Here is a 13,569-nt window from a genome sequence, read left to right as displayed (position 1 = left end):
TGGCGTGCACCTGTAATCCCAGCTACTTGGGAGGCGGAGGCAGGAGAATCGCTTAAACCTGAGAGGCAGAGGTTGCAGTGAACTGAGATTTCGCCAGTTCACTCCAGCCTGGGCAACAGAGCGAGACTGTCCGAAAAATAAAAGAAAAAAGAAAGGGATGGGCGGATTTGCCCCCTTTGCCCTGCACCCAGCCATTTCGTACTGTCAGCCGCTTCTCACCATCTGCTTGCAGGACTGGCAGGGTCAGAGCATTCGTGACCATCTTAGCATCCGCGGAGCCTGTGGCTAATTCAAATCAAACAGAGTCAGACAGCTGAGAAGAAAATTATAGAAACAAAGTATTTATTATTTTCCATTAAAAAAAAAAAAAGGAAATAGTGCCCAAAAGAGCAATGTTCCTAAGGAAATCCAGTGCTGTTTGTGGTGTCTTCTCTAAATGACAAACCCTCTTTGGCAAAAGAAAACAATTAATGCAACTAGAACTGCCTTTTGGGAGAAAAGTTTAATTCTGACCCAGAATTATAATAATTTCTGAAAGTTCTATTAATTTCACCACACTGTGTAGGAATTACTCAGGCTTTTCCCACCCTGTAACTCCCAGAAAACCAAAGTGGCTAACCTTATCCGGCATAACAGAGGAAGGAAGGTGCATTTCCCCATCATCAACCATCACAGAAAAGCACACTTAATTTGCATCTCAAGTCGTCTGGAGTAAAGTCTATGTTGCTGGCAATAGTTGTGTTATCCTGACTTCTCTTTCCCAAGCCCTGTTCTCTGTAACAGAGCTGTGTTGTGAAATGCTGTCACTTGCTTCTCCCTTTCTTTCCTTTGGGAGCACCCGGCCAGTGGAAGCCTCGCAGGTGCAGGCAGTCGGCGACGTTGTGGGCGATATAGTAGAGGTTCAGCATGGCCGCGGGGCTGAGAATGTCCACTTCTGGTTTCTTCTGTTTCTTCCCATGAGACTTGCCCTGGCCTTTTCCTTTTTTCCCTTTAGCTGGCTTTCAAAGACAAATATAAATATGGGAGGAGGGAAGTTAGTTTTTGTTTTTTCTTTTTTTTGAGACAGGGTTTCACTGCCATCACCTAGGCTGGAGTGCAGTGACATGCTCTTGGCTCACTATAACCTCCACCTCCCATGCTCAAGTGATCCTCCTGCCTTGGCCTCCCAAGTAGCTGGGATTACAGGTGTGCCCCACCACTCCTGGCTAATTTTTGTACTTTTAGTAGAGACAGGGTTTCACCATGTTGGGTAGGCTGGTCTCAAACTCCTGGCCTCAAATGATCTGCCCACCTCGGCCTCCCAAAATGCTGGGATTACAGGTGTGAGTCATCGTGCCAGGCTGAGTTAGTTTTTATAAACTTGGTATCATTTTCAGTATTTCTGCATTGAACAAGGAAAAAAAATTCCTAAAAGGAAGTAAGTCAAAACAGCAGCCACAACAGTTTGCATTGTTGTGTCTTCTCTAAATGACAAACCCTCTTTGGCAAAAGAAAACAATTAATGCAACTAGGACTGCCTTCTGAGAGCAGCTTAATTCCGACCCAGAATTATAATAATTTCTGAAAGTCACATGCAATCTAATTTGATAAATGTTTATTAAGCACCCTGATTAAAAGAGACCCAACCTAATGCAAGGTGTGGCCCTTGTTTGCATTCTTATTTGAACAAGCTGCAAAAAGAGGTCTTTGAGTTATTCAGGGAAATCTGATCATGTCAAGGAATTATTAGTAATTGTTAGGTCCGACAATGGCAGCAAATCACAGAAGAAAATGTTCACATGTTTCTGAAGTACACACTGAAATCTGCAGGTATGAAATCAAAGAAGGCCTGAGGTTTGCTGTAAAACACTGCAGCTCCCCCACTGCCCCCCACCCAGAAAAAACAGATAAAGCAAATGTGGCAAAGTCCTAATCATTTCTGAATCTGAGAAATGAATATGAGGATTTTACTTTACAATTCTATTTTCATTTATGTTTGGAAATTTTCATAATACTCATTAAATTTAAAACAAGTTTGATAATCAGGATGCAGATATGTATGTTGGCACTTGTTTTACAAGTAGTCTCTACCTCATTAAGCAGTCATGAGGTTTAAGTGAGACACAAATATAAGATACTTAGCACAGGCCAGGTGCGGTGGCTCATGCCTGTGACTCCAGCACTTCGGGAGGTGGAGGCGGGCGGATCACCTGAGGTCAGGAAGTTCAAGACCAGCCTGGCCAACAAAGTGAAACCCTGTCTCTACTAAAAATACAAAAACTAGCTGGGCGTGGTGGCACGTGTCTGTAATCCCAGCTACTCAGGAGGCTGAGGCAGGAGAATTGCCTGAACCCAGGAGCCAGAGGGTGCAGTGAGCCAAGATCACACCACTGCATTCCAGCCTGGGGGCTAGAGTGAGATTCTGCCTCCCCCTCGGCGCCCCCCCCAAAAAAGACACTTAGCACCATGTCTGATGTGAGATAATTACTCAATAAATGATGATTGTCGTCACCTTCCCTTTTTTTGGAGAAAGGGTCTTGCTGTGTCACCCAGGCTGGAGTGCAGTGACACAAACTCAGCTTACTGTAACCCCGACCTTCCAGGCTCAAGCGATCCTCCCACCTTAGCTGCCCAAGTAGCTGGGATCACAGGCATAAGCCACCATTTCTGGCTAATTTTTTTTTTTTTTTTTGGTAGAGACAGTCTTGCTATGTTGCCTAGGCTGGTCTTGAACTCCTATCAAACAAGCCTCCCAGCTTGGCCTCCCAAAGTGCTGGGATTACAGGCTTGAGCCACTGTGCCCCTGTGCCATCATCTGTAACACCACTAACACTCAGAGCTGTATTTCTTTTTTTCTTTTTTTTTTTTTTGAGATGGAGTCTCACTCTGTCGCCCAGGCTGGAGTGCAGTGGCGTGATCTCGGCTCACTGCAAGCTCTGACTCCCGGGTTCACACCATTCTCCTGCCTTAGCCTCCCGAGTAGCTGGGACTACAGGCGCCTGCCACCACGCCCGGCTAATTTTTTGTATTTTTTAGTATAGATGGGGTTTCCCATGTTAGCCAGGGTGGTCTCGATCTCCTGACCTTGTGATCCACCCGCCTCGGCCTCCCAAAGTGCTGGGATTACAGGCGTGAGCCACCACACCTGGCAGAGCTGTATTTCTAGGTATTACTCCTGCCTTCAAAATGGAAATGTAGGGGCTCAGTTAGGCTACCCAGCACACAGAAACCAGCATCCACCAGGCTCGGTGTCTATTCTCTTTCCATGACTACCCCATAAGGTCAGTGTTCTCTGGGAAAATGAATGGATACCATCCTAATCTGGAAATACACTATTATACTTCGAGCTTGTCAACCTGTTTTTCATGGATTGTGTTTTCGTCATACCCAAGAAATCTTTGCCTAACCCAAGTAACAAACATCGTCTATATTTTCTTCTAGAAGTGTTATAGTTTTTGGTTTTACATTTGTATTTGCTAGAGCTGCACAAAACTGAGTTGAACTTCTCTATGTCCTCTGACCTACACATACAGAAAATAACAGATGGAAGTATATTATTGAAAAGTGTCTCCTGTAGGCAAGGGAGAGGAGAGGAAGGTATAAATGTTCAAGGATACCTGCAAGGGTAACCATTTATATAAAATAGATGTCCTATTCACAGCATAGCAGTCGAAAAATATCCCAAGTTAAACAAAGAGGAACATAGTTCATGTGTTAAAACTACTAAAATAGGCCGGGCGTGGTGGCTCACACCTGTAATCCCAGCACTTTGAGAGGCTGAAGCAGGTGGACCACGAGGTCAGGAGTTCGAGATCAACCTGGCCAACATGGCACTACTAAAAATACAAAAATTAGCCAGGCATGGTGGCGCACACCTGTAACCCCAGCTACTCAGGAGGCTGAGGCAGGAAAATTGCTTGAACCTGGGAGGTGGAGGTTGCAGTGAGTCGAGATTGCACCACTGCCCTCCAGACTGGTGACAGAGACTCCATCTAAAAAAAAAAACCTACTAAAATACATTTTTGCTAGGTGAAATGGAGTACATTCCTAGATACAAAACCCGGTAATGAAGATGAGACATATCTTGCAATGCAGAATCCACATGAAAATCCTATGTACCTGCATTCTCCTGGTAAAACAACCCCATCAGGTATGGAAGGTACATTTTACCAGAAACTCTAAAAGACTTTGGGTCTTGATTTATTTCCTTTTTCCCTTTCTTTTCTTTTCTCTTTTCTCTTTTCTTTTCTCTTCTCTTTTCTCTTTCTTTCCCTCCCTTCCTCCCTTCCTTCCTTCCCTTTCTTTTTTTAACTGCATTCTCCTGGTAAAACAACCCCATCAGGTATGGGATGTACATTTTACCAGAAACTCTGAAAGACTTTGGGTCTTGATTTTCTTTCTTTCTGTCTCTTTCTCTTTCTCTCTTTCTCTCTCTCTCTCTCTCCCCCCCTTCTCTCTCTCTTTCTTTCTTTCCTTTCCTTTTTTTTTTTTTTTTTGTTTTTGAGACGGAGTCTTGCTCTTGTTGCCCAGGCTGCAGTACAATGGCATGATCTTGGCTCACTGCAACCTCTGCCTCCCAGGTTCGAGCAATTCTCCTGCCTCAGCCTCCCAAATAGCTGGCATTACAGATGCCTGCCACCAAGCCTGGCTAATTTTTGTATTTTTAGTAGAGATGGGGTTTCATCATGTTGGCCAGGCTGGTCTTGAACTCCTGACCACGTGATCTGCCCACCTCGGCCTCCCAAAGTGCTGGGATTATAGGCATGAGCCACCGCACCCGGCCTGGGTCTTCATTTGTTTATGACCTTGTACTTTTTTGCATGCCAACCACACTTGACTTAATGTGTTTTAATCTTTAAAATGGTTTGGGACCTAAAATTCACATAAGAGTTTGACATTTTTATTTGAAGTTCTCATCTTATTGTACAAAAATGGCAAACTGATTCTAAAATTCATATGGAAACGCAAAGGATGTGAGATAAAGGTTTGACATTATTTTCAAAGTTCTCATCTTTTTGTGGAAGATTCTGAAATTCACATGGAAAAGTGAAGGACTTATAAAAAAGAACCGGCCATGTGCAATGGCTCACGCCTGTAATCCTCACACTTTGAGAGACTGAGGTAGGTGGATCACCTGAGGTCAGGAGTTTGAGACCAGTCTGGCCACTACAGTGAAACCTGGTCTCTACCAAAAAATCCAAAAATTAGCCGACTGTGGTGGCGGGCACCCGTAATTTCAGTTACTCAGGAGGCTGAGGCAGGAGAATCGTTTGAACCCGAAGGCAGAGGTTGCAGTGAGCCGAGATTGCACCACTGCACTCCAGCCTGGGTGACAGAGCAAGATCCTGTCTCAAAAAAGAAAGAAAAAGAAAAGAACAAAATTGGCGGACTAATACTACCTTATTTCAAGAATTATTATAAAGCTACCGGAACAAGATGGTGTGATAGTGGTGTCAAGAAAGGCAAGTAGAACAACGGGACAGAATAGAGTCCAGAAATAGATCCACACATATTTGATCAACTAATTTTCAACAAAGGTATTGGTGGAGCAAAGATAATCTTGTTCAACATGTGGTGCTAGAACAATGAATATCCATTTGCAAAACAAGGAACCTCAACCCACAGTTTCACCATACATAAAAATCAACTCAAAATAGATAATAGAATTAAATATAAAACCAAAAACTATAACACTTCTACAAGAAAATGGAGAAGACTTTTGCTACCTTGGATTATTAGGCAAATGTTTCATAACTCAAGAAAACAACTTGATAAACTCACCATCAACATTTAAAGCTTTTGCTCTCCAAAAGATATTATTAAGACAATGAAAAGTCAAGCATCAGACTGGGGGAAATATCTGCCAATCATAAATCTCATAAAGGCCTATATGGAGAACAAAGGACCCCAAAAACACAATAGTAAGAAAACCACTTAATAAAACATGTTCAAAGGTTGAATAGACCCTTCCCCAAAAAAGATATACAGATGGCAAATAAGCACATGAAAAGATACTCAACATTAAGTCATTAGTGAAATGCAACGAAAACCAGGAGATACCACCACATACCTTTTGGAATGGCTCAAGTCAAAAAGACTGATCCTACCAAGTACTGGTGAAGATGTAAAGAAACTGAAACTCTCATACACTGCTGATGGAAATCTAAAATGACAGAACCACTTTGAAAAACAGTCTGCAGTCTCTATAAAAAGTTAAACACATGTCTACCATATGACCCAGTCCATTCCACTCCTAAGGTGGAAATAAAAGCATATGTTCATTCAAAGACTTTTACATGAATGTTCATAGTAGCTTTATTTGTAATAGCTAAAAATTGGAAACAGGCCAAGTGCAGGGGCTCATGCCTGTCATCTCAGCACTTTGGGAGGCCAAGGTAGAAAGATCACTTGAGCCCAGGAGTTCAAGATCAGCCCCAGCAACAAAATGAGACCCCATATCTATATTTAAAAAAAAAAAAAAATTGGCCAGGTGTGGTGGCTCACACCTGTAATCCCAGCACTTTGGGAGGCCGAGGCGGGCAGATCACGAGGTCAGGAGATGGAGACCATCCTGGCTAACATGGTGAAATCCCACCTCTACTAAAAATACAAAACATTAGCCAGGAGTAGTGGCGGGCACCCGTAGCCCCAGCCACACGGGAGGCTGAGGCAGGAGAATGGTATGAACCCGGGAGGCCCGGAGCTTGCAGTGAGCCAAGATCACACCACTGCACTCCAGCCTGGGAGACAGAGCGGGACTCTGTCTAAAACAAACAAACAAACACACACACACACAATTAGGTGTGGTGGTCCCAGTTAAGGTGGGAGGATCACCTGAGCTCAGGGAAGTCAAGGCTGCACTGAGCCACGATCATGTGACTGCATTCCAGCCTGGGTGACAAAATGAGATCCTGAGAAAGGAAAGAAAAGAAAGAAAGAAAGAAAAAAGGAAGGAAGGAAGGAAGGAAGGAAGGAAGGAAGGAAGGAAGGAAGGAAGGAAAGAAAGAGAGAGAGAGAAAGAAAGAAAAGGAAGGAAGGAGAGAGAGAGAGAAGGAAGGAAGGAAGGAAGGAAGGAAGGAAGGAAGGAAGGAAGGAAGGAAGGAAGGAAGGAAGGAAGGGCAACCCAAAAGCCCATCAGCAGGCGAATGGATAGACCATGGTTTAACCACACAATGGAACACTACTCAGCACTAAAAATGAATAATTACTGATACATGATACAACATGGATGAATTTCCAAATAATTACTCAAGTAAAAAAAGTCAGTAAAATTAAAAAAAAACTAAAATGTATGACTGCATATATATAAAATCTTAGAAACTATAAATAATCTAGAGAGAGGGCAGACCAGTCATTGCCTGCGAAGGTTGGGAAGGAGTAGGGGTACAGAGACGGGCAAGAGAGAAAAGTGGATTACAAACAAAATGGGTGATGGCTATGTTTACAATCTTGATTGTGATGATGGCTTAATGAATGAACACATTTGCCAAACTTATCAAAATGTGCATTTTATTTTTATTTATTTATTTTTTGAAACAGGTTTCACTCTGTTGTCCAGGCTCACTGCAGCCTCGAGAGCCAGGCTCAAGAGATCCTCCCACCTCAGCCTCCTGAGTAACTGGGACTACAGATTTGCACCACCATGCCGAACTAATTTTTTCTTTTTCTTTTTTTTTTTTGAGATGGAGTCTTGCTCTGTCTCCTAGGCTGGAGTGCAGTGGTGCGATCTCGGCTCACTGCAAGCTCCACCTCCCAGGTTCACGCCATTCTCCTGCCTCAGCCTCCCCAGCAGCTGGGACTACAGGTGCCCACCACCGCACCCAGCTAATTTTTTTGTATTTTTAGTAGAGACGGGGTTTCACCATGTTCGCCAGGATGGTCTCGATCTCCTGACCTCATGATCTGCCCGCCTCGGCCTCCCGAAGTGCTGGGATTACAAGTGTGAGCCACCGCACCCGGCCCCAACTAATTTTTTCTACTTTTTGTAGAGATGAGGGTCTCACTATGTTGCCCAAGCAGGTCTTAAACTCCTGGGCTCAAGCTATCCTCTCGCCTCAGCCTCCCAAAATACTGGGTTTACAGGCATAAGCCACCATGTCCAAAGTATGCATTTTAAACATGTAAAATTTATTGCATATACATTTCACCTCAATAAATCTGTTAAGAAATTATTACATGGGAGTAATAAACGTTTTGTTTCTGGGCCCATCCATTCCTTGGGTTGAATCAATACAACTTTGTGGCTCTTGGCTGTTCCTGGTTTCAGAACATGCAGCTCCCAACTTAAAACCCTCTAAACTCCTTAAGGAAGACCACTTGACTCCAGCCACTCTGGACTTTCTTCTAGTTCCCAACACTCCGAGCTTCTCCCTGTGCAATGTGTGTTCTTCCTGCAGACCTTCTAATTGAAAGGGCAGAGTTTGTTGCTTCTCTTTATGCTAGCCTGTGCTCAAATATCACCTCTTTAGAAAAACCTCCCTGACAGGCCAGGCATGGTGGCTCACAGTGGCTCAGCATTTTGGGAAGCTGAGGCAGGTGGATCACCTAAGGTCAGGAGTTCAAGACTGGCCTGGACAACATGGTGAAACCCCATCTTTACTAAAAATACAAAAAAATTAGCCAGGCATGGTGGCGGATGCCTGTAATCCCAGCTACTCAGGAGGCTGAGGCAGGAGAACTGCTTGAACCTGGGAGGCGGAGGTTGCAGTGAACCGAGATTGTGCCATTGCACTCCAGCCTGGGCAACAAGAGCAAAACTCTGTCTCAAAAAAAAAGAAAAAGAAAAAGAAAAAAGAAAAACCTCCCTGACACCATGTCTATACTCTGTCTATAACTGGAGTTACCATATAATTTATTGCCCAAACCAAGATACTTCAACAAATATAAACAAACATAAACTGAGACTGTCCCAGGCTAGGGACGGGGGGTAGGTACAGTGGTCTGTCTTTAACAGTCTCCCAACAACCCCAGCAGAGTCACTGTCCATCTCCTTACCCGCAGCACTTTTCACTAGTTAATAGTAACTGTTTATGTTTATTGTTTGTTTCCCTCACCAGAGATTCTGTCTATAAATTTACCACTGAATTCCCCAGCCTACCCCAGTATCTGCCGCACTGCAAGGATGCGTAAATATCTGCTGAGTGAATGAATACATCGCAACTGAGATGCAATGCAAGAACAGAATTTAGAAAGCAAATGTGGATTTCTGCTTTTCTGAATTTTAAGATGCCTCCTTCATTCATTCAACAAGTATTTAACAAAAATCTACTGTGTAGCAGGCCCTGTATTAGATGGGGAACAAAAGAGATCTCACGATGCTTACAGGTCAGTGAGGTCTGAGAAAGACACTAGTCACCTAATCACAAACACATTTACTCACAATCCATGCTGGGAAGAAATGGCCCTATTGGCCAAGTGTGGTGATTCACACCTGTAATCTCAGCACTCTGGGAGGCCGAGGTGGATGGATCACTTGCACCCAGTTTGAGACCAGCCTGGGAAAGATGGTGAAATCCTGTCTCTACATAAATTTAAAAAATCAGCCGGGTTCGGCCGGGCGTGGTGGCTCAAGCCGGTAATCCCAGCACTTTGGGAGGCCGAGACGGGCGGATCACGAGGTCAGGAGATTGAGACCATCCTGGCCAACACGGTGAAACCCCGTCTCTACTAGAAAATACAAAAAACTAGCCGGGCGAGGTGGCGGGCGCCTGTAGTCCCAGCTACTCCGGAGGCTGAGGCGGGAGAATGGCGTAAACCCGGGAGGCGGAGCTTGCAGTGAGCTGAGATCAGGCCACTGCACTCCAGCCTGGGCGACAGAGCGAGACTCCGTCTCAAAAAAAACAAAAAACAAACAAACAAAAAAATTTAGCCGGGTTCGGTAGCACACACCTGTAGTCCCTGATACTTGGGAGGCTGACGTGGGAGGACCCCTTGAGCCCAGGAATTCAAGGCCAAAGTGAGCTACCTATGATGCCATCACACTCCAGCCTAGGCAACAAAGCAAGACCCTATCTCTAAAAAAATAAATAAATAAAAACAAAGAAATTAATAAAGAAAGGCCCTATAATGCCTATAACACATGACATTATAATAGCACAGGATGGGCAAGGGCTGACCTAGTCTGGGACATCAAAGGAAGGGTTCCCTAAGAGTGGCCTGTGGGCTGAGGGTAGGTAATTCCAAGGCCAACAGCCTACGCAAAGGCTCTGAGGCCGGAGAGAAGGTGCACAAAGAGACCGAAACCCAAAAAAGGCCAACATGGCTAGCCCACAGGCAACCAAGGGGGCCAGTGAAAGCAGCTGAGGCAGGAAAGGTAGGCAAGATTCCGCTCTGCAGGCTCTGTGCACTAATGTGTTTGACCTTCATTCAAGGAGCATGAATTAACTGGCATTTGCTTAAATGGCTATGTACAGCTTTCTGCCTCAGTTCCCTGGGCCCTGAAAGAAATGGCAATTGGCTGGGCACAGTGGCTCACGCCTGTAATCCCAGCACTTTGAGAGGCCAAGGCGGGAGGATCCCTTGAGCCCAGGCGTTTGAGACCAGCCTGGGCAACGTGGCGAAACCCTGTCTCTACTAAAAATACAAAAATTAGCTGGGCATGGTGGTGCTCGCATACGGTCCCAGCTACTTGGGAGGCTGAGGTGGGAGGATCACTTGAGCCCCAGAGGTCGAGGCTGCAGTGAGCTGTGATCACACCATTGTACTCCAGCCTGTGTGACAAAGCAAGACCCTGTCTCAAAAAAAAAAAAAAAAAAAAAAAAAAAAGGCAATAGCAACCATGGAATGACTCTCAACTTAAACCAAGAAATTTTTACTTAACCCTTTTACACCAAACAAACTGGAAATAACACAGAAACTTAATGATTTCTACACCATAGTCTAATGGGGAGTAAGGCTTTCCAAGGAAAAACACGCAAAGCACCAGAGGTAAGGTGCAAAGGGCTGTGGGCGCTGAAGGAGCGATGGGGAAGCAGCAGGCACGGTCCTTCTGAGCCAAATCTCAAAGAAAATGGATCAAGACAGGGAAGGCTCAAGAGGCTTCCAGAAGAATGCGGGTTTAGTGTGGGATGCGGGGTTTTTGTTTGTTTGTTGTTGTTTAGCAGAGAAGATATGGCAGAGAAAGCTCGAGGTTGAGGCCCCTTTAGCAAGGGCTCTGTGCGCCCAGCTCAGGCGTGCAGTACTTAGTTTAGCAGACAATGGTGCCTCCCTGAGGACTTGGGGCAGGGCCTGGAAGGTCACAGCCCTTCTGGAAAGAGCAGCGAAGGTGGGAAGGAGGTCGCAAGTGACTGGATGAGGGCGGAGAACAGGAATGCTGTTGACAGCAAGGTGGTGGCACGAGGGCTCACTCTCTGCTTCCTGAGTCTGCAGAGCAGCGGACAATCCCGCGCGAGGACCCAGGGTGGCGACGGCAGCTAAGAGCCCGGATCCGTCACTGTGGGCGTGGGCATGGCCTGGCGCCCTGAGGTGCCACACCACAGTACCACCCTCCCTTTATTTCCCACATCAACCGTCTGGGTGTGAGGGCTGCTCAACAGGACCACGACCTAAAACCCGGAAAGAGGGCTCGCCTGACTCCGTGGCTGCTGCGCCTCCAGCGGGCGCGGACCGCCGGGCACCCCTTGTACCTCCATCTTTTTACCAAGCGTTGAGGTCGCCCCCAGGGAGAGGCGGTGACCTCGGCGCCCGCGCCTCTCCGGGACAGCCTAGGGCTCCACGGTGCGCGCCCGGGCCCCCCGTACTTTAGGGAGACGGGGATTACCATGGCGATTCTCAGCCGAGCAGGCAGGCGTGGTGGACTCCCGATCCCGAAGCCCCTAGCATCCACCGGGGCCGCTGCCCCAGAGCCCGTTCCCCTAGCGCCCCCGGCCCCTTCTCCGCCCTCCTCAGGGAACCGCCGCGGGCCGGGCCTCACTATGCCTCCCCGCCACGCCTTGCTCGGAGGAGCGCGGCCGGGTCAGGGAGCAGCCAGCCGCGGAGCCGCCTGGACGCGAGGTGCCTGCTTTTCCCACGCGGCACCTAGGCCGCAGCAGCTGTGGGTGCCGGGCCGGCGTGCGCCTCGGGGGCGGGGCCGCGCGCACAATCGCCGGGCGTGGGGCAGGGCCTCGCCGTGGTAACCGTTGCCAGGGCAACACTGCTGCGCGCGGAGGGTGAGAGGAGCTGGGTTCCCGGACCGCGCGCGCGGGCTGGGCCTTCAGCAAGCACCAGGCCGACGACGGCCTCCAGCACCCGGAATCCCGGTTTGGCGCTGTAGCGTCTGGGTTTGGGCTGCCGGAGCGGCGGGCGCGGGGCGAAGGGGCGGGTGCGGGCGGCTCTCCCACTGGGGTTGCGCTGGCGTGAGAGCACAGGCTAGGCGGCTCACTCGGCCGACCTGGGAGAAATCATCGAAGAACCTCTTTTGGAAAACGAGCATAAGGACTATGACGGTGAAGGGAGAATATCATGGGAAATGTTTGCAAAACAGCCAGGTAAACACAGTAAGAGCCCGAGAGACTAAAGGGGTGGGAGGGAGTTCACGTGCAAGTAGGACTGGGCAAGAAAGGTACAGTAGGTGCCGTTCCAGCCTCACTCCCCACAGGGGAAGGCTACCTTTTTGAGTGGTACGACTCATTCTTTTCTATGACTTGTCATTCCTTTTTTTTTTTTTTTTTTCCAACCGAGTCTTTCTCTGTCGCCCAGGTTGGAGTGCAGTGGCACGATCTCTGTTCGCTGCAACCTCTGCCTCCCAAGTTCAAGCCATTCTCCTGCCTCAGCCTCCTGAGTGACTGGGATTGAAGATGCTTACCAACATGCCCGGCTAATTTTTGTGTTTTTAGTAGAGACGGGGTTTCGCCATGTTGGTCACGCTGGCCTCGAACTCCTGACTTCAGGCGATTCGCCCGCCTCAGCCTTCCAAAGTGCTGAGATTACAGACGTGAGCCACCACGCCCGGCCTGTCATTGCTTTTTATTCAACAGTTATTGAGCATCTGCCACGTGCCTGACACTCTTCCAGGCCCTGAAAATTGAGCTCTGAATGAGGCAAAGTCCTTGTTTTTTTAAGCGTGATTTGGGGGAGGTGGTCGAGGCTGACCATGGAGGGCCTGGCAGACATTAAAAGTGGTAGGGACAGTATGGCATATTGCATTAAATTGATGTGACCACTGGGTGCTCTTTTAGATTGCTGACTGAGGAAGGCCTCTCTGAGGAGGTGACCTTAAAACACAGCTGGATGACAAGGAGCAGTCAATTACGCCAAAATTAGGGAGAGGAGGAGGAGGCAAGACCAGGAAGCAGGAGCAGGGTCCTGGAAGGCTCTGCAAGGATGAGGTGTTTTGTTTTTTTCTCCTGAAAGACAAACTGGCTTCCAAAGAGGAGTGTTTATGTTCTAGGTTCTCTTACATATGCTTTCCCTAGTCTTTCATTAACAAAGCAAACCCAACTTCCAATTACTTTTAATATGTCTGTGAGTTTTTCTTATGAGTCCATATGCCCTGGATATGGCAAATTCTCCTGCCCTCCACCTGCAGTTTCTTCTCTGCTTGCCCCTGTCTTCATCCCTGGATGGAGCCGGCCCACCCCAGCTGCTTACACTTCTCTGGGTTATCTCAGCTCT

The 13,569-nt window shown here is 47.2% G+C and overlaps 1 protein-coding gene across 1 annotated transcript; it reads right to left on the bottom strand.

Annotated features, from left to right (window-relative positions):
• Positions 1–325: 325 nt before the first annotated feature.
• Positions 326–12,057, bottom strand: SMKR1 (small lysine rich protein 1). Its single transcript, XM_023223555.2, has 2 exons — positions 11,738–12,057; positions 326–998 (listed from the first exon to the last, which is right to left on the bottom strand). The coding sequence occupies exons 1-2, from the start codon at positions 11,738–11,740 to the stop codon at positions 804–806; spliced, it is 198 nt and encodes a 65-aa protein (XP_023079323.1). The 5' UTR covers positions 11,741–12,057; the 3' UTR covers positions 326–803.
• Between the last annotated feature and the right edge of the window lie 1,512 nt (positions 12,058–13,569).

This window comes from Piliocolobus tephrosceles, chromosome 8 (assembly GCF_002776525.5).
Source record: "Piliocolobus tephrosceles isolate RC106 chromosome 8, ASM277652v3, whole genome shotgun sequence".
Classification (NCBI taxonomy): domain Eukaryota; kingdom Metazoa; phylum Chordata; class Mammalia; order Primates; family Cercopithecidae; genus Piliocolobus; species Piliocolobus tephrosceles.
The sequence above is the reverse complement of the archived record's forward strand: the minus strand, read 5'-3'. Positions and strand labels throughout refer to the sequence as shown.